The 20,608-nt window shown below is 49.0% G+C and overlaps 1 protein-coding gene across 3 annotated transcripts in view; it reads left to right on the top strand.

The window, feature by feature from the left end:
* The window catches only part of WDR45B (WD repeat domain 45B), a 34,879-nt gene extending 14,609 nt beyond the window's left edge, over positions 1-20,270 (top strand). For 2 of the 3 annotated variants that reach the window (XM_054459890.2, XM_063656390.1), the window contains 8 exons: positions 3,755-3,856; positions 7,476-7,563; positions 9,274-9,368; positions 13,010-13,200; positions 15,671-15,756; positions 17,395-17,496; positions 18,190-18,311; positions 18,809-20,270. In XM_054459890.2, coding sequence (XP_054315865.1) covers positions 3,755-3,856; positions 7,476-7,563; positions 9,274-9,368; positions 13,010-13,200; positions 15,671-15,756; positions 17,395-17,496; positions 18,190-18,311; positions 18,809-18,915 — 893 coding nt within the window. In that variant the 3' untranslated portion in view covers positions 18,916-20,270. The remainder of the gene's footprint in view (positions 1-3,754; positions 3,857-7,475; positions 7,564-9,273; positions 9,369-13,009; positions 13,201-15,670; positions 15,757-17,394; positions 17,497-18,189; positions 18,312-18,808) is intronic. The other variant, XM_063656389.1, reaches the window with a different exon arrangement.
* The last annotated feature ends 338 nt before the right edge of the window (positions 20,271-20,608 follow it).

The following is a 20,608-nucleotide window of genomic DNA, read 5'->3' as shown; positions in this document are numbered from 1 at the left end:
CAGGGTCATAGGATAATAGTGGAGAGAAAGTCAGCAGATAAACACATGAACAAAGGTCTCTGGTTTTCCTAGGCAGAGGTCCCTGCAGCCTGCAGTGTTTGTGTCCCTGGGTACTTGAGATTAGGGAGTGGTGATGACTCTTAGCGAGCATGCTGCCTTCAAGCATCTGTTTAACAAAGCACATCTTGCACCACCCTTAATCCATTTAACCCTGAGTTGACACAGCACATGTTTCAGAGAGCACGGGGCTGGGGGCAAGGCCATAGATCAACAGCATCCCAAGGCAGAAGAATTTCTCCTCCCAGACGGGACGGCCGGGCAGAGGCGCTCCTCACTTCCTCCCAGACAGGGCGGCCGGGCAGAGACGCTCCTCACTTCCCAGACGGGGGCAGCCCGGTAGACACGCTCCTCACTTCCCAGACGGGGCGTCCACAGGGTGTCCGGGCAGAGGCGCTCCTCACTTCCTCCCAGACGGGGCAGCCAGGCAGAGGTGCTCCTCACCTCCCAGACGGGGGTAACTTTTTGATTTATAAAAATTAGGTGTTTTTTTTTTTTTTTTTTTTTTTTTTGAGATGGAGTCTCACTGTGTCACCCAGGCTGGAGTGCAGTGGCGCAATCTCGGCTCACTGCAACGTCCGCCTCCTGGGTTCAAGCAATTCTCCTGCCTCAGCCTCCCAAGTAGCTGGGATTACAGGCGCCTGCCACCACGCCTGGCTGATTTTTTTGAATTTTTAGTAGAGATGAGGTTTCACCATGTTGGCCAAGCTGATTTCAAACTCCTGACCTCAAGTGATCTACCTGCCTCGCCTCCCAAAGTGCTGGGATAACAGGCGTGAGCCACCACACCTGGCCTTTTAATTATTTTTTAATTGAGGCAGCGTCTTACTGTGTTGCGCAGGCTGATCTTAAACTCTGGGCCTCAAGTCATCGTCCTGCTTTGGCCTCCTAGAGTGCTGGGATTATAGGTGTGAGTGAGCTGCTGTGCCCAGCCTCTTTTTAATTTTTTGAGGACCTGCCATACTTTTTTCCAGAACAGCTGCATCAGACAGTGCATGAGAGTTCCCATAGCTTCATATCTTGGCCAGAACTTGTTATTTCCTGGGTTAAAAAACAATATTAGCCATCCTCTGCAGTGAGCCCTGTTCCCATCACTGCACTTGCCTGAGCAACACTGTCTCAAAAAAAGAAAAAAAAATTAGTCATCCTGATGGGTATGAGGTGATGGGATCTCATTGTGGTTTTGGTTTGGATGTCTCTGATGCCTAATGATGTTGAGCATCTTTTCTTGTACTTGTTGGCCATTTGTAAATTATCTTTGGAGAAATACTACTCAAATCCTTTGCCAATTTTAAAATCAGATTATTAATTTTTTTATTGTTGAGTTGTAAAAGTCCTTCATATATTCTGGATATTATGCACTTATCAGATGTGTGGTTTGCAAATATGCTCTGCCGTTCCATAGGTTGTGTTTTCATTCTGTTGATTGTGTCCTTTGGTGCACAAAAGTTTGATGTCCCAAAAGCACATTGCCCGTGCTGGGGTTTTTTTTTTTTTTTTTGAGATGGAGTCTCCCTCCTTCGCCCAGGCTGGAGTGCAGTGGTGCAATCCCTGCTCACTGCAACCTCTGCCTCCCGGGCTCAAGTGATTCTCCTGCCACAGACTCCTATATAGCTGGGATTACAGGCGCCTGCCACCACAGCCGGCTAATTTTTATATTTTTAGTAGAGACGGGGTTTCACTATGTTGGCCAGGCTGGTCTCGAACTCCTGACCTCAAGTAATCCACCTGCCTCAGCCTCCCAAAGTGCTGAGATTACAGGCGTAAGCCACCGCGGCCGGCGAATTTTTTAATTTTTATTTTTGGTAGAGAAGAGAGCTCCTTATGTTGCCCAGGATGGCCTTGAACTCTTGGACTCAAGCAGTCCTCCCACCTCTGCCTGCCAAAGTGCTGGGATTACAGGTGTGAGCCACTGTGCCCGGCTGCCTTGAATTTTAAGTATCTCGAAGATCGAGCTGAGGCACTTTTGAGTCATTTTGTGCAGCTGTGACTGGAGAGGTAGCGCTCATGGTCATTGCAGACAGAGAGCTGGGTGGGTGGACGGTCCTCCTGAGTTACGTGAACCATACAGAACATGGGAGTCATTGCAGACAGAGAGCTGGGTGGACAGTCCTATGAACTGTCTGTACGTGAACCATACAGAACGTGGAAGTTTCTCATCAGTGTTCCCCTGTTGCTGCCCTCAGAGAGCATTGTTCATCCTTTTGTCATGGAAGACCTCTGAAAATCTGTGGACATTTTCCTCTTACATAATTCATGAACAGTTTGGAGCATTTCAGACTTCGGTGGCTCACACCTAGAATCCCAGCATTTTGGGAGGCTGAGATGGCAGGATTGTTTGAGACCAGGAGTTCAAGACCAGCCTGGGCAATACAGTATGACCTCGCCTCTACAAAAAGTTTTCTGAAAAAATTAACCAGGCGCGGTGACGTGCGCCTGTAGTCCCAGCTGCTCAGGAGGCTGAGGCAGGAGGAGTCCTTGAGCCCAAGAGTTTGAGGCTGTAGTGAGCTATGATCACTTCACTGCATTCCAGCCTGAGCAACACAGCAAGACCCTGTTTCTTTTTAAAAAAAAAAAAAAAGGAAATGATAAAAGTCACTCAGCTTTTGCATTAAAGTTTTTGGGGTTTTTTTTGTTTGTTTTTATTTATTTATTTTGAAATGGAGTCTCACTCTGTCACCAGACTGGAGTGCAGTGGTGTGATCTCGGCTCGCTGCAACCTCAGCCGCCTGGGTTCAAGTGATTCTCCTGCCTCAGCTCCTGAGTAGCTGGGACTACAGGTGCCTGCCACCACACCGGCTGATTTTTGTATTTGTAGTAAAGACAGTGTTTCACCATGTTGGCCTGGATGGTCTCAACCTCTTGACCTCATCATCTGCCCGCCTCAGCCTCCCAAGCATTAAAGCTTTTAGTATACTTTCTTGGAGTTGACAGGTTTTGCCACCTCTTGAAATGTGAATTCAAGTATTTCATACATTTTGCTGAGTTAGCTTCCTAGGGTGTTGTGTGCTCAGCCTTTATGGAACAGTGAACATGATGACAGTAAACTGAGAGAAGTTGGAAACCGAGCACTCACTATTTTTTAGCCAGTCACCTTTCTCATTTCTGATGACAGTTAGATATAAATTGCTGATTAAAAATGAGTCCCGTAGGCCGGGCACAGTGGCTTATGTCTGTAATCCCAGCATTTTGGGAGGCCGAGGCGGACTGATCGCTTGAGTTCAGGAGTTTGAGATCAGCCTGGCCAACATGGTGAAACCGCATCTCTACTAAAAATACAAAAATTAGCTGGGCATGGTGGCACATGCCTGTAGTCCCAGCTACCTGGGGAGGCTGAGGCAGTAGAGTGGCTTGAACCCAAGAGGTGGAGGTTGCAGTAAGCCGAGATCACGTGACTGCACTCTAGTCTGGGTGTCAGAGCAAGACTCCATCTCAAAAAAAAAAAAAGAGTCCTGTATTCCCAGCTACTTGGGAAGCTGAGGCAGGAGGATCATGTGAGCCCAGGAGTTCAAGGCTGCAGTGAGCTGTGATTGTACCTGTGAATAGCTACTGCACTCCAGCCTGGGCAACACAGTGAGATCTTGTCTCTTACAAAAAAATAGAAAATTGCTGAGTTACCTGTCTTGACTTTCTCTTTTCTTTTTTATCGTAAAATATACATATTGTAACATTTGTCTTTTTAAAACTATCATTTCAGAATTTCTAGAAGGAGGAGTTGGCCATGTTGAAATGTTATTTCGCTGCAACTATTTAGCTTTAGTTGGTGGTGGAAAAAAGCCGAAATACCCTCCCAACAAAGGTACTGTAATTGTGTATTTAAGAATCATGCCTCACATGTCCCACCCAGTCTTTTTTTGAATGTGTTTGTTTGTGGCCATGTGTGATTTTCTCTGGTAGTTCTGTGAAATATCCAGGACTGGTCACTGGGGAGGAAGCAGGTGGAGAGGGCGCCAGGTCTCTGTCCCCATAAGGAGCACCTAAAGTGCATCACTTGCTTGCATTGTCATAGAACACGGGCTTTTCAGTCAGTAAACGGTTGACCTCGTAAATGTCATGAATTCATTTTAAAGCAAGGTAGAAGGGTTTTTTTTCCTTACTGAGAGCCATTTACTTAAAGGAACGTTCGTTTCATCGCCACATAGAACAAAACACCAGTTTGGCTCTGGGTTTCGGGATATATTTGTCTGGGTGGGAGTACGTGCGTGTGGATGCAGATGACGCGGCATAAGAGCTCTGGCCCTTTTAAGTAGAGGGAGGAGTAGACAGCTTTCCTGACAGCCGTGTGCCTCGTGCCAGCTTAACCTCGCTGTTGGTTGAGGAGAGAGGGCTCAAGGCGAAAGATCCAGGAATGGAGGGCAGAACACAGGGAAGAGGTGGGAGGCAGGAGGCTGGGGGCGGGAGGCGGGAGGTGGGAGGTGGGAGGTGGGAGGCAGGTCTGGGGGCGGGAGGCGGGAGGCAGGGCTGGGGGAGGCTTGAATGCCAGGTAACATGTGGCCAGGAAGGAGATGCCGTCGGATCTGCGTTTGGGGAAAGTTCTGGTCTAGACGCAGTGCATGAGGTGAGTGAAGAGACACCAGAGGATGAGGCAGGCGTGGGAAGCCCCCGTTTGTGGGGAGAGGCAGGAAAAATGGAGCAAGCATCCTCGTCTGAGCCCAGTGCCAGGCGGGAGGAGGCCTGAGAAAAGCTGTCTGGTTCTGGTGACATTGAAGGTGGCCGGTGGTCTCAGAGGGTGGCTGAGTAGGAACCCAGTGGTGGGTGGGTAGGTGGGAGGAGGTGAGGAGGGAAGGAGAGGCTCAGTGAGGGAGGCAGTTCAGAATCAAGACCAGGATGGGGCTCTGGGGGTGCCGCATGCCAAGTGGGAAGTGAGTGGGTGAACTAGGATCTGGGTGAGATCACGTACGTACTTAGGAATAGAATAGCCCAGGCCAGATCAGGCACAAAGGGATTGTGTGGAAAGGCAGAAGGTTCTAGATGACTCGTGACAGGCTTTGGGGCCCAGCTCACAGTTCTCAGCAGAGCCCTGTGAACTGCATGAACATGAATGTGCGGAAGAGAGACCACACTCAGGTGAGGACTGGCCCTGCCTGATATTTATTTTTGTTTTGGAATTAGGAGCAGAGAAATGAAATGGGAAGAGATTATTGGTAGGAAAAAACAGTGGAAGACAGGGCTTGAGATCTTGGCCTTTGAGTGGTTCTGTAGTCTTACAAGGTTTGTCTGTGCCAGCTTTAAAGCAGAGTTGAGAGTGGCTGCTAGCACAGCCCAGAGGGTCAGAGGCCTGTGGCTTATGAGTCCTCTGGAGGAGCCCACCCAGAAGGGACAGCGGAGGTTCCACAGAGAGAGCAGGGCAGGCTTTGCAGGAGGATGACTTTGCCCTGGCTGATTGGGGATGGGCAGAAATCCTGCTGGTGAATTGGTCTGTGTCTTGTCATGGAGAACTTCATCGACCATTAAGGAGGAAAGGAAGCTTATAGATGGAAGTCAGGAGGCCTAGAGGGCCGCCTCCCTTGCCCTGCCTCTGGCACTGCTGGGGGACCCCAGGTGCTAACAAGGGAGCCATTTGCATGAGATAATCTCAGGTCTCATTCTCATTATAAAGTTTCTAGGAGGTGAAAAAGCCTTAGAAACTTCACAGACTTAGAAGAAAGCAGTATTCGGCAGGTTTTTGAGTAAATGTACTTTTTGTAGCGTCTAAAGGTACTTTTTTTTACTAGTAAACTTGATTTTTATTTATTTAGTTTTGAGACAGGGTCTCACTGTATTGTCCAGGCTGGAATGCAATTGTGCAATCCTGGCTCACTGCAGCTTCTACCTCCCCAGGCTCAGGTGATCCTTCCGCCTCAGCCTCCCAAGTAGCTGGGACTACAGGAGCACCCACCACACCCGGCTACTTTTTGTATTTTTAGTAGAGACAGTGTTTCGACATGTTGCCCATGCTGGTCTCAAACTCCTGAGCTCCATTGATCTGCCTGCCTCTGCCTCTCAAAGTGCTGGGATTACGGGTGTGAGCCATCACACCCAGCTGTGCTTTTTGTGTGTTTTTTTGAGACAGGGTCTCCCTTTGTTGCCCACATTGGAGTGCAGTGGGGTGATCATAGCTCACTGCAGCCTCAAACTCCTGGACTCAACCTGAGTGGCTGTGACTAATTTTTAATAACTTTTTTTTTTCAGAAATGGGAGTCTCACTATGTTGCCCAGGCTGGTCTTGAACTCTTGGCCTCAAGCGATCTCACACCCCAGCCTCCCAAAGTGCTGGGATTACAGGCGTGAGCCACTGCACTCATCCCTCCTGTGGTTCTTCAGAAGCACGGTGCTGGTTGGCATTCTCATCCCTGAAGCTTGTCAGTACATTAGCCCTTAGAACACAAACTGCTAATTTATCCTAATAGAATGTTGCAATGTTAGCAGACAAACAAGACAGAAGAAATTTTAAACTTAAAAAGGAGTAGGGGCTGGGTGCAGTGGCTCACATGTGCAATCCTAGCACTTTGGGAAGTTGAGGTGGGCAGATCACTTCAGCCCAGAAGTTCGAGACCAGCCTGGGCAACATGGTAAAACCCCATCTCTACCAAAAATACAAAACTTAGCTGGGCATGGTAGTGCATGCCATTTGGGGAGCCCAGCCATTTGGGAAGCTGACGTGGGAGAATCTGTTGAGCCTGGGAGGTCAAGGCTGTAGTGAGCCAAGATCGCGCCACTGCACTCCAGTCTGGGCGAGAGAATAAGACCCTGTCTCAAAAAAACGAAAAAAGAGCAAAAACAACTCAGGATCTTCAGTGGAGTGAAGAACTCGTTGGCCCTGATTTGTGTCCCTCTGATTTCACTTTAAAACTGAAACCTCCCTTCCTGATGCGGGTTTATCTCCAGCACTTTTAACATCAGTACCTATGGTCAGGCTTGCCTGTGGTCAGGCTTGCCTATGGTCAGGCTTTGCCTGTGGTCAGGCTTGCCTATGGTCGGGCTTTGCCTGTGGTCGGGCTTTGCCTGTGGGCTCAGTCGGGTGGAATCAAGGAAGGTCAGGGAGAGGAAGGTAACCAGGCAAGGGCAAGGGTTGGCAGAGAGAGATGAACGCGCTTAGCGTGCCTGTGTGCGAGGCCAGCGGGTCGCCTGAGACCGGGACCGGGCTGTGCACACTGAGAGAGGAACGGGCGGGGAGGGAGCAAGTGGGCAGCCAGCTACCAAGAAGGGGAGACGCTTTGAGTGGGGAAGGGGCCCGAGGGCGAATCCCCGGCACAGCTCACGGTTTGAGTTGGACCCCAAGGCCTCCTCCCAGGTGCGGGTGTGTGTCTGAGGCCTGAGGGTGGGTGCAGCTGTAACAGTGGAAAGAGAAAACACCTTAGGCGTCAAGCTGGCATCGCTGCATCCCAGCACCACGGCCTGTTTATGACTGCACTCATCTGTTCTTTCTGATATTTCAGTAATGATCTGGGATGACCTGAAGAAGAAGACTGTTATTGAAATAGAATTTTCTACAGAAGTCAAGGCAGTCAAACTGCGGCGAGATAGGTGGGTTTGGTGTCAGTAATTTTTTAAAGTGGTATTTCACTGTGTCTAAAGATGGCTGAAATACTTTCCTATTTTTGGCAGAAAAATGTTTAGGAAATGATGTATTAAAATGTTGGCCCTGGTTTTTATGACCATAAGGATATAAGGATTATTTATATTGCTGCAAGAAAGGCAGCGAATTGTATTTGTTTCCAGGGCTCCGCTGGAGGTAAGTAGGTGGTGGCGTGGATGACGTGCGCCACAGTGGACCAGCCAATGGGTCTCACCATGGTGAGTTCTGTCCCATTCCGACATGTGCAGAGCTGAGGACATGAGTTTTGAGCCTTGAATTACCCTGGGCTTTTAGCCCATGCTTTGCCAAATGCTGCCTCTCAATAAAGGTTTTCGGTTTGAAAGTAAAGGAAAATTGAATTTTCTGTGTTGAAAGTAGCAGGTGGCTCTGTCAGCCATGGCCTCAGGGGCGTTTAGGGGGAATATGGAAGTTTGTCCTAGTACGTTGAGCAAGATAGCGCAGAGTTCGTTCATTTGGGTTTTTATTTAATACGATTTGCATATTTTACTCTAAGATTTCCATCTCTGTCAGCTGTGGGAGGACAGCAGCCGAGCAAGTTGGATGTAAACAGAGGTCATTTCACCTCCCTGCCTTTTTTTTGTTTTTGGAGATAGAGTCTTGCTCTGTTGCCAGACTGGAGTGCAGTGGCACAATCTCAGTTCACTGCAACCTCTGCCTCCCGGGTTCAAGCAATTCCTGCCTCAGCCTCCAGAGTAGCTGGGACTACAGGCGCATACCACCAAGCCCAGCTGATTTTTGTATCTTTAGTAGAGACAGAGTTTCACCATGTTGGCCAGAATGGTCTCCATCCCTTGACCTCATGATCCACCCGCCTCGGCCTCCCAAAGTGCTGGGATTACAGGTGTGAGCCACTGCGCCCGGCCAGCTTTCCTGCATTTTTGTGTGGGTTTGTCATTTTAATAACGTCAATATTTAAAGGCCCTTAGTAATGCAAATGCGGCTGGGCACCGTGGCTCATGCCTGTAATCCCAGCACTTTGGGAGGCCAAGGCAGGCGGATCACAAGGTCAGGAGTTAGAGACCAGCCTGGCCAACCTAGTGAAACCCCATCTCTACTAAAAATACAAAAATTAGCTGGGCATGGTGGTGCATGCCTGTAATGCCACCTACTCAGGAGGCTGAGGCAGGAGAATCGCTTGAACTCAAGAGGTGGAGGTTGCAGTGAGCCGAGGTTGTTCCACTGCACTCCAGCCTGAGCGACAGAGTGAGACTCCATCTATTAAAAAAAAAAAAAGTAATAATAATAATGCAAACGCTTGAGCCAGATCGAGGATCTTCTACTTTCAGACTTTTCTTATTTTTTCCAGACACAGTAGCATAAAAATATCACTTCTGTGTGTTTTGCTCAGTTCTGAACCTAGATGGAGTGTTTGATGATGTCTCTCTAAACCTCAGAGACGTCTCTTAGGCTGACCTTCACCCAGGCGAGAAACACTCCCTCGGCAGAGCCAGCCCACGTGCACTCGCCGAGCTCCAGGCCTGGCGCTGGCTACCTGCCTCCAGAGCTTTTTCTTCAGGAACGCTCCTTTTGTGTGTGGTATTTTCAGTGTTTCTCAGTTTCAGTATGATAAGAACAGAAGCATAAAATGTTTGGGTTTGACTTTTGAGGAAAGCAACTGATCATGTTTTTCTTTCCAGAATTGTGGTGGTTTTGGACTCCATGATTAAGGTGTTCACATTCACACACAATCCCCATCAGTTGCACGTCTTCGAAACCTGCTATAACCCCAAAGGTGAGAGATTGAGCAGATGGGTGGCGATGGGAAATGGGTCCACGTGGAGATGCCTGTCCTGGGCACTCCCTTCTCTAGGCAGGTCTCTGTCTGAGCAGGGTGCCTTGGCGAGAGCAGTCCTGAGCACAGAGGGGCCTCCAGAGGAGATGCACCTTCCAGGACCCACAGCTCAGCATCCCAGGACCTTCCAGGACCCACAGCTCAGCATCCCAAAACTACCTTCTGACCAGAGTCACAGAGTGGGGCCCCTGTCCCCTCCCACCCAGTGACTGTGGCCTCTCAGAACCTCCACAGTGAACCAGGAACCTACGTTTTCACCACATTGGGAGCCACTGAGTTCTGGACTCAAGCATTTCCTTCCCTTGTCTTCTGAATTGGAGGATTGATTGTGTTTGACTTTGTCATTTATTGTACCATCTTCGTATCTTTTTAAATTTGGGGGTTTTGCTTCTGGCTTTGTTAGGGTAAAATTTACATAAAACTCACTCGTTTTAAGAATACCATTTGTGGCTGGGCGCGGTGGCTCACTCCTGTAATCCCAGCACTGTGGGAGGCCAAGGCGGGCGGATCACAAGGTCAAGAGATCGAGACCATCCTGGCTAACACGGTGAAACCCTGTCTCTACTAAAAATACAAAAAATCAGCCGGGCGTGGGGGCGGGCACCTGTAGTCCCAGCTACTAGGGAGGCTGAGGCAGGAGAATGGCATGAACCTGGGAGGTGGTGCTTGCAGTGGGCAGAGATCATGCCACTGCACGCCAGCCTGGGCGATAGAGCGAGACTCTGTCTCAAAAAAAAAAAAAAAAGAGAGAGAGAATACCATTTGTGGCCAGGCTTGGTGGCTCACGCCTGTAATCCCAGCACTTTGGGAGGCTGAGGCGGACGGATCACAAGGTCAGGAGTTTGAGACCAGCCTGGCCAACATAGTGAAACCCTGTCTTTACTAAAAATACAAAAAATTAGCCAGGGGTGGTGGCAGGTGCCTATAATCCTAGCTACTTGGGAGGCTGAGGCAGGAGAATCACTTGAACCCAGCAGGTGGAGGTTGCAGTGAGCCAAGATCACGCCATTGAACTCCAGCCTGGGCGATAGAGCAAGACTCTATCTCAAAAAAAAAAAAATTTGATAAATTTCAGTCATTGTAAACAGTTGTGTAACCACCGTCACAGTCAAGACAGAACAGTCGGCCGGGTGCGGTGGCTCACGCCTGTAATCCCAGCACTTTAGGAGGCCAAGGCGGGCAGATCACGAGGTCAGGAAATTGAGAGCATCCTGGTCAACATGGTGAAACCTCATTTCTACTAAACATACAAAACTTAGCTGGGTGTGGTGGTAGGTGCCCATAGTCCCAGCTACTTGGGAGGCTGAGGCAGGAGAATCGCTTGAACCCGGGAGGCGGAGCTTGCAGTGAGCCGAGATTGTGCCACTGCACTCCAGCCTGGGTGACAGAGTGAGACTCTAAAGAAAAAAAGAACAGTCTCATCTCCTGGAAAACTTTCTTGGGACAGTCCCCTCCCCACTCAACCCTCAGGTTTTTTTTTTTTTACATGTATTTGTCCTCTGTGTGTGTTTGTGTGTTACTTTGTTGGTCCCTTCGGCCATTTTTTGGCTATTATGAAGAAGGAGTGTCATGCATGTTCCCATAGCAGCCTTTGTGTGGGTAGTTTTATTTCTCTTGCATCGATACTGAGGGTTCGACTGCCCGGTCACAACCATGTTGTGGTTGTGTCTGACTCTATAAAATGCGGCCATTTATTTTCCAGAGTGACTGTGTCCTCTTGCGTCTCATCCATGATTTATGAGTGTTCCAGCATCGTCGGTCTTTCTAGCTGTAGCCGTTCCGTGCATGTGTGATGATATCTCACTGGTAACGGCATCTCCTTGTGGTTTTGGTTTGCATTTCTCTGAGGACTGGCAGTGGCGACATCTTTCCCTGTGGTTCTTCCCTTTCGAGATCTTTTGGGAAGTGCCCCAGATGTTTTGCCCATTTTTTAGCTGGTTGTTTATCTTAGAATGAGATGTAAGAATTCTTTTTTTTTTTTTTTTTTTTATGAGACAGGGTCTTGCTCTGTTGCCCAGGCTGGAGTGCAGTGGCGTGATCTCGGCTCACTGTAGCCTCCGCCTCCCAGGTTCAAGCAATTCTCCCACCTCAGCCTCCTGAGTAGCTGGGACTACAGGCACCACCAGACCCGGCTAATTTTTCTATTTTTAGTAGAGACGGGGTTTCATTATGTTGGCCAGGCTGGTCTCAAACTCCTGACCTCAGGTGATCTGCCTTCCTTGGCCTCCCAAAGTGCTGGGATTACAGGCGTGAGCCACTGCGCCTGGCCGTAAGAATTCTTTATATGTTGCAGATTTAGCCTTTTCCCTGGCACGCTTTTGCAAGTATTGCTAAAAGATTTCTTTTATGTTTTCTTCTACACATTTAGTAGCTTTTCACCTAAAGTTAAGTCTTTGATCCATTTCAAGTACATTTTTGTATTCAGTGTGAGGCAGAAGCCTGGGTTCCTTTCTTTTCTATGTGGATATCTAAACTTGGTACCTTTGTTTTGATTAAATAAATACAAGGTTTTTTTCTGGACTTTCTGTTCTCTTCCATTGATCTGTGTTTCTATCTTTATCCCAGTACCTTCCTGCCTTGATGAGAGGTTTAAAGTAAATCTGAAATTAGGTAATATAAGTTTTGCAATCTTGTTCTTACTTTACAAAAAAAACCATATATATATCTGGTCACGCCTGTAATCTACCAGCACTTTGGGAGGCCGAGGCAGGTGGATCACAAGGTCAGGAGATTGAGACCATCCTGGCTAATACGGTGAAATCCCATCTCTACTAAAAATACAAAAAATTAGTTGGGCATGGTGGCAGGTGCCTGTAGTCCCAGCTACTTGGGAGGCTGAGGCAGGAGAATGGCGTGAACCCGGGAGGCGGAGCTTGCAGTGAGCGGAGATCGTGCCACTGCACTCCAGCCTGGGTGACAGAGCCAGACTCCGTCTCAAAAAAATAAAAAATTTGGGCTGTTCTAGTGCCTTTATTTTTCCTTATAATTCTTAGTATCAGCTTGTCTTTCTTCAAGAACCCTTTCTGAGAGGTTAGCTGTGATCACTGACTGTAGATGAGTTAGAGAGTAATAGCCAATCTTCCGGCCCACGATCACAGACCAGCTCTGTCTCAGATCTTCTGTGGTCTTCCTTTGCAAGATGTTATAGTCCATGGATAGGTCTTGTACATCTGTTAACTTATTCCTCAGTTTTTTAATATTTTTACACTGTTGCTGATGGACCTGCTTTTAAATTTTATAATTTTGCATTGCATTTTCGGTGGCGCGTACCCTGACGGACGGACAGTTGGTAAAGTCGTTAATTTTGCATTGTATTTTCGGTAGCGCGTACCTTGATGGATGGACAGTTGGTAAAGTTGTTCAGCACATGTCTTGATTATGAGGAGGTCTCATGTAAGGTAGCTTTGCTTAGCCCTCTCATACTCTTTCTTTACAATGAAAAGTCTTTAAATTGAATTTGTGGTTCTCATATTTATAAATGATATACATCTATTTTTTCGGAGAACTTGGGGGCAGAAAGTGGACTTTGGCTGTGAGAAATCAAAGGTAGTTCTTGATTGGTGTCCTCTGTCTCCACGCAGGCCTCTGTGTCCTTTGTCCCAATAGTAACAACTCCCTCCTGGCCTTTCCGGGCACGCACACGGGCCATGTGCAGCTCGTGGACCTGGCCAGCACGGAGAAGCCACCCGTGGACATTCCTGCACACGAGGGTGTCCTGAGCTGCATTGCACTCAACCTGCAGGGAACAAGAATTGCAACTGCATCCGAGAAAGTAAGTGTGCCCCTCACCTTGTTGGCGTCGTGCCTCCTGGAGCAGCAGGTTCAGCAAAATGGCCATTCCCTGTATCAAGACTCAAAAGGCAGTGGGCCTGCCCCAACCTGGAGCCCCTCAGGGGCCTGTGGACTTGGCTGGTCATGTCACCAGAGAGGTTGAAGTCTTCACAGGTCGTCTTGTGCCCAGGGACTGGTTTTATTTCCAATTATTTACAAAGCAGTGTCTTGTAAAATATGATAAGCCAAAGAAACAGGGCCAGGGGCAGTGGCTCAACCTGTAATCCCAGCAATTTGGGAGGCCAAGGCAGGCGGATCACTTGAGGTCAGGAGTTCGAAACCAGCCTGGCCAAGATGGTGAAACCCCGTCTCTACTAAAAATACAAAAATTAGCCAGGCATGGTGGTGTGTGCCTGTAATCCCAGCTACTCGGAAGGCTAAGGCAGGAGAATCACTTGAACCCAGGAGGTGGAGGTTTCAGTGAGCCGAGATCATGCCACTACACTCCAGCCCGGTGACAGAGTGAGACTCCGTCTCAAAAAAAAAAAACAAAAATACATACACACCCAAGTTTATTACAGTAATCAGATATGACAGCTTTGTCATATTGTCATAGATTTTGCAGAACCACTCAATTTCTGTGCTCCTGTCTTCACAGCCTGATAACAAACAGCTCAAAACCCTTTTTTACCTGCTTAGTTACATGTCTTCATTGAATTACCACCAGATTGTAACTGAAAATATTGACATATTGGACACATTGTCCTTTAATTTGCGAGGTCAGAAGAACTGTTAATTTTTTAAAATAATTTTAAATCTGGGGTTCTTTATACTTCCTTTTGCCTGAATTCAGATTTTTACAAAGAAAATTGGTATCTTTTACTACAGTTTTCATTGAAGACTGCAAACCCAGTGTTACTTTGTGGGAAATTATAAATTGTTAAGGAGGTGAGACCAGAAGCCAGTGATGGTATCCTTTTGTGGGCACAGTGCACTGAGGTTCAGTGCGGCGGCCCTGCTCCTGCCCTTTCACACGGTGCCAGTGCCAGGGTCACTCCTCAGCACGTGGGGACACGCGGCTTGGGGCGTGTCCTGCTCACTCCTGGGACTCAGGTGAGAACAGCTTTAGTTATTTCTAGGTAGTTTTTGTTTTGTTTTGGTTTTTGAGATTGAGTTTTGCTCTGTCACCCAGACTGGAGTGCAGTGGCGTGATCTCGGCTCACTGCCACCTCTGCCTCCTGGGTGCCAGCGATTCTCCTGCCTCCACCTCCCAAGTAGCTGGGTGACAGGCACCCACCGCCATGCCTGGCTAATTTTTGTATTTTTAGTAGAGACGAGGTTTCACCATGTTGGTCAGTCTGGTTTCGAACTCCTGACCTCAGGTGATCCGCCCGCCTCGGCCTCCCAGAGTGTTGGGATTACAGGCGTGAGCCACCGCACCCAGCCCTTTGGGTAGTATTTTTTAGAATGGTATTATATTAGCAACAAAACAGATATAATTTTGTATGAATTGGAAATATGGTTCTTCTGTATTTTTGGTACATTTTTTCTTATCCTTTTTATCTTCAGATTCTCCATTCCCACCTCCCTGCAACTTTTCTTCTTTAGATAGAATCCCCATTACGAATGTGGATGCTTCTCTGCTTCCCGCTTTCTTAGCTCAGCAGTGCCCTCCGGGTTAGCCAGGTAGATGGGATTACGCAGAGCCTTGCAACACCTGCGACCCATCCCGTGCTGTCGGCGGTCACCCCGTGAGGCTGCTCCTGCCTTGTCCCCCACAAGCTAGCTCCTTACTGCACCCCTAGGAGTAGGGGCTGCTGGGTTGAAGGATATAAAGATTTTTTGCTGGATGTTGTCAGAGTGTTTGACAAAAGATGCAGCAGTTCTCGTTTTCCCAGCTGTCAGAATCAGCTGAAGAGTCCTCCTCGTTCTGGAGGAGATGTTAAAAACTTCCCCTGGGGTCTTGGGCGCCTCTTTCTTGGGAAAGCCAGCATAGCTGACATGGATGGTTTTCAGTCCTTTCACTTTTTTTTTTTTGCCTCACCTTTTTGATGGCCAGATTCCCGTGCTGCTTTTCCTAGCTGTCTGAGGGAGTTAGGGTTTGGACAATGCTTCTCAGATGAGCTCCCTGTGTAGCAGGAGCAGGGAGCCTGGGCCTGGGTGTTCCTCCTGGGTCTCAGCCAGGGATGCAGGCGTCCAGGGTCAGTCCACCCTGCCCGGTCAGGAGGTTGTCTCTGGAAGCCTCTCTTGACTTGTGCCCAGTGCCATGGGACCAGGAGCCACCAACCAAGTCGTTCTCAGGGGCACGGCTGTGTGCTGGCAGTTGGAGGAGAAAGTTAAGTATTAAATGATGTGGGTGAGTTTGAGAAAGGCTTGTGTGGACTAATGGATTTGTGAATGTAAATCATTTCAAAAAACTAACGAAAAAGTTTTGAATCTTTGATAATGAAACACTTCACTGTTTTTCAAAGGGGACCCTTATAAGAATATTTGATACTTCATCAGGGCATTTAATCCAGGAACTGCGAAGAGGATCTCAAGCAGCCAATATTTACTGGTAAGGGCACCTCCAACTTCACCGGACAAGAGCTTTGGGCTGACGGCACGGAAGTGGGCCTTTGGGATTTGGGAGAGGGGGTAGGAGCAGCCACCCTCCTCCCCCCTGTAAGGCCAGAGGAGGGAGAGGTTGGGCTGCTAGGGAGTTGGGTTTCCACTTTTTAAATTGTGATTAATTTTAAGTTTTTATCGTGGGAAATTACACAGAAGTAGAAAGAATATCATAATTAACCCTGCTTCAGCATGTATCAGTATTTGATGGTTTTTGTTGTTGGTGGGTTTTTTTTTGTTGTTTTTTTGGGATTTTTATTTTGAGGGACGGTCTTGCTCTGTCGCCCAGGCTGGAGTGCAGTGACGCTATCTCAGTTCGCTACAGCCTTAACCTCCTGGGCTCAAGCGATTCTCCTGCCTCAGCCTCCTGAGTAGCTGGGACCACAGTTGTGCACCACCACGCCCGGCTAATTGTTGTGTTTTTGTAGAGGGGTCTCGCTGCTGGCCCTGGCTGGCAGGCTTGGGTTCATCCCTGTTTATTTTTAGTCTTTCTGGTGTTTTTGCCAGTTTCATCTCGTCACCAGCGCTCTGGCGTGTGTTTAAGGCAATGCTGGAGACCATGTTGGTTTGTCTGATTCCAGCCTGTTATACAGTCTGAGAGGCCACACTGCCACCCCACAGTGGTGTCCCTACAGCCCCCAGGTGCCTAGTGCTGAAGCCCTACTTGGGTAGGATCTCATGCCCTGTGGCCAAGGCCAGGAGGCCTGGTGCCTCCTCCTTGGCTAGTGTTGAGCAGCATTTGGGTCTTTGAGGTGAAAATGTAATTAATATAGCCGGGCGCAGTGGCTCCTGCCTGTAATTCCAGCACTTTGGGAGGCTGAGGAGTTCGAGACCAGCCTGGCCAACATGGCGAAACCCCGTCTCTACTAAAAATACAAAAATTAGCTGGGCGTGGTGGCGCATGCCTGTAATCCCAGCTACTAGGGAGGGCTGAGGCAGGAGGATCGCTTGAACCCAGGAGGTGGAGGTTGCAGTGAGCCAAGGTCATGCTACTGCACTCCAGCCTGGGCAACAGAGCAAGACTCTATCTCAAAAAAAAAAAGAAAGAAAGAAAGAAAGAAAATGTAATTAATTTATAAATACGGCAGCTTTACCCGTGAGGTCCTGGGCCTTGTGGTGTGCATAGCACACCCCTGTCTGCTCCTAGAACAGACAGCACGCGGCCAATGGCTGCCACAGCCCAGCTGACCTCCAGAGGGGCAGCCTGCACCTCCTGAGGCCAGGATCGTTGGAGAGAATGTGTGTTTCTCACCCGAGTCTTGTGAGAGCAGCCCTGAGTGGCATGTAGGGGGTGGTCTGCAGGAAGCCCCTTCCCTCTCCCAGACACACAGCTCATCAGCTGCATTTGTGCTGCACCCGAGGAAGACTCTTGCCGTGATACACTGGATTGTGGCTGTGGCTTTGTGGCTTCAACCTGTGGTGCTGTGGGGATGGCTGTCAGCTTGTTAAAGAAAGGGCAGTATTCAGGATTGGCACCTCCAGAGTGGGAATGTTGAGGTCTTCCACAGTGTTGACAAGTGCTGTGGGTTAAGTCTCTGAACTTCTCCACATCCACACAAGGCCTGAGCTGTGCTGGTTTTCTCTGCAGCATTAACTTCAATCAGGATGCGTCCCTCATCTGCGTATCCAGCGACCACGGCACAGTGCATATTTTTGCAGCTGAAGATCCAAAAAGGAATAAACAGTCCAGGTAGGTGTTAGGATGCCTGCTGGGGAAAAGCTGAGGGATGAGAGGAGTCCCCAGTGTTTCAGTGTGGACAGGACAGACCCCCCACGCCAGCAGGGCGGTGTGGATGGACCCAGGACGGACCCCCCCATGCCATCAGGGCGGTGTGGACAGACCTCATATGCTATCAGTGCTGAAATCTTTTTCATTTAATTTGATATTTGTTGGGGTTTAAAAATCAGTGCAGGCTGGGCACAGTGGCTCATGCCTGTAATCCCAGCACTTTAGGAGGCCGAGGTGGGCAGATCACCTGAGGTCAGGAGTTCAAGACCATCCTGGCTAACATGGTGAAACCCCATCTCTACTAAAAATACAAAAACTGGCCAGGCGTGGTGGTGGGCGCCTGTAGTCCCAGCTACTCGGGAGGCTGAGGCAGGAGAATCGCTTGAACCTGGGAGGTGGAGGCTGCAGTGAGCTGAGATTGCACCACTGCACTCCATCCTGGGCTACAGAGTGAGACTCCGTCTCAAAAAAAAATAAAAAAATAAAAAAATAAAATTGTACAAGAGGCTTTGTCATGCATGGCAAAAAAAAATTCATTAAAGCTCAAACCATATGAAGGAGCATTTTAGTATTTTCAGCAGCATATTCTGAGCTTACGCAGGTGATTTTTTTTTCCTGTAAACTTTGAACCACTTTCTTTTCTTGTCTTCACAGTTTGGCCTCAGCCAGTTTCCTTCCAAAATACTTCAGTTCCAAGTGGAGTTTCTCCAAGTTTCAGGTTCCCTCAGGCTCTCCATGCATTTGTGCCTTTGGAACAGAGCCAAACGCCGTCATTGGTGAGTGGTCCTTCCTGGAGAGAACGTCCCCACCCACCCCACCTGGGCTCCATCCACTGAGCGTCGGACCCAACTTCCCATAGACGTCCCACCACCATGCTGTGGCACCGATGGCCGCCCAGTTCCCCTTATTTCTCCTGTGGACTCAGTGTGTCCCGCTTATGGTCTGCACGGCCATTTGGGATGTCTTCAGCCCCCATCCCTCCAGTTTCCCCCAGGAAATCACTGGGACAGGTCTTCCAGTGTTTGTATAGATGACCAAGAGTGTTTCTTAACCCTGTAGCCAACACTGGGTGATTAGATGTTCACCCCAAGACAGTCAGGATTCCCGGCTACGGTGCCGACCGAGTGCACTCAGTGGGGACCTGGGGCCTTTCAGGGCTTTCAGAGCAGCTGCCTGGCTCCAAGAGGCCCTTTGCAGTTCAGCTCAGTGGGACTCATTGCTTTTAACTTGAGGGAAAGAAACACACAGGTAAAATGGTCTCCTTCTACCCCAGCAATTTGTGCAGACGGCAGCTACTACAAATTCCTGTTCAACCCCAAGGGGGAGTGCATCCGAGATGTCTACGCGCAGTTTCTAGAGATGACCGATGACAAGCTGTGACTCCAGCTGGGGGCGCCACAGCACCCACCACCTGCCGCCTTCAGGCTCTCGGGGCTGGTGCCAGTGCCCCAGGGGCCTCCTGGGCCACGGGCTGGAGGGGCTGCCCAGGGACCTTGGTCTCGAAGCCATACGTGGTTGTCTGCTTTCCTAAGGACTCCCATTTCCAGTATTAAAGAGAGAATCATCATCAAGGCACCGTAGGTACTCAGTGGCTGTGACCAGCTCGAGTGGCCACTGGCTGTTCCCTTGAGTTCAGCTGTGACGTTAGCTTCAGTGGCTCCACCGCATCTTCACACTGACGGGGGCTCCATACAGACCTGGGGACTGGGCTGACAGGGTGGACGAGTTCAAGTTTGTTTTTGCAACAGATTCCATCGTTCTTACTGAGTCTGCACCGGAGAAGTGAACAAGTGTGCAAATGTAAGTTCTTAACATGATAAGCAGATTTAATAGAACACCAGCAGCCTGCCTTAGAAAAGGAGAAAGGAATTCCTTCTCCCACCCGAACATGAAGAAAAACGACCTGACCCTGTAGAGAGAACAAAGCGTGAATGTTTCCCCTCGTGTGAGCCCAGCCTGTGGTCTTCTCCATACCCGCAACGTGGTCATCTGTGCCCATAACGTCACCTGTGCCCGTGCGTGGCGTCCCCATCTCTGTTGGGGCCATTAGAATGAGGCAGACACCAGGCCACTCTAGAAGCCGAGCCGTCACACCTCAGGCGTGTGCGGGACAGGGACGGGGGGTCTCCTGGTTACGTTCTGGGTTAAATCTGTTTCCCGGTTATGTGTAGGGAACAGCAGAGTGATGCACGAACTTTGAACATTCGTTATGGGGGAAAACATCCTTTAACTTCGGGGTCGTCTGCCAGAGCAGGGTCTGGGAGGGGCCATGCAGTTCCCGCTGGTGTGGAGGGAAATGCCTTGGTCTGGCCTCCAAGCCCCCAAGTGCACCGTCTCCCCTCCCCTCGCCTCATTTATAAGAATAGCTACACACTAACATTTTGGGAAGGAAAGGCACATAACTTTTTTTAACATTTGGTAACTAAAATAGGTTATGGGCTCTACATTGTCAGCTACTTGGGGTATATATTTAATTTTCTTAAATTCCCGTTAAAGAAACTCTATTTTATGGTTTTGATTTCAGATCGCAAACATATAAAACCTGCGTAGCAGCGAGTTCTTGGTTTTTCCGGTTCCTTCAGTTCCTTTACTGTCACTGTCATGTAATCAACTAACTTTGTATGTGGATTTTGATGTAAAGTATGCATGTTCCTTTTATGTGTATTTAATCATGTTTAATTTTGCACACTTATTTGTAATGTTTCTTTTAAATAAAAGTGACTGATTTTGTTGTACTCTGGACCTGTAATGGGAAGTAGAATTGTGTCTTATGAAGCCAAACACTCTTCCCCCCTTGTTGTGAGAATCTGGTTGGACTGTAGGCTTCAGAGCAGTCTGTGGGACTGAAGGGGGGGCCGGCCTGTGACAGGACAAGGTGGAAGCCAGGGCCACTGGGTGCGGAGCCTGGAGCTTCACTCCCTGTGTCGGGGACGGGGCGGCCTGCCCTCCTCACTCCCTGTACCCCAAGGGCACTTCTGGAGGAGGGAGGGAGGAAATGCATCTGTAGGAAGCCTGTGTGGCTCTGGGAGGTCTGAGGCTCCTGTTGGCCTGCAGAGGTGGAGAGTGGCTGTCA

The sequence above is a fragment of the Pongo pygmaeus genome, chromosome 19 (assembly GCF_028885625.2).
Source record: "Pongo pygmaeus isolate AG05252 chromosome 19, NHGRI_mPonPyg2-v2.0_pri, whole genome shotgun sequence".
In the NCBI taxonomy this organism is placed as follows: domain Eukaryota; kingdom Metazoa; phylum Chordata; class Mammalia; order Primates; family Hominidae; genus Pongo; species Pongo pygmaeus.
Note: the sequence above shows the minus strand (reverse complement) of the source record. Positions and strands in the feature narration are given on the sequence as shown.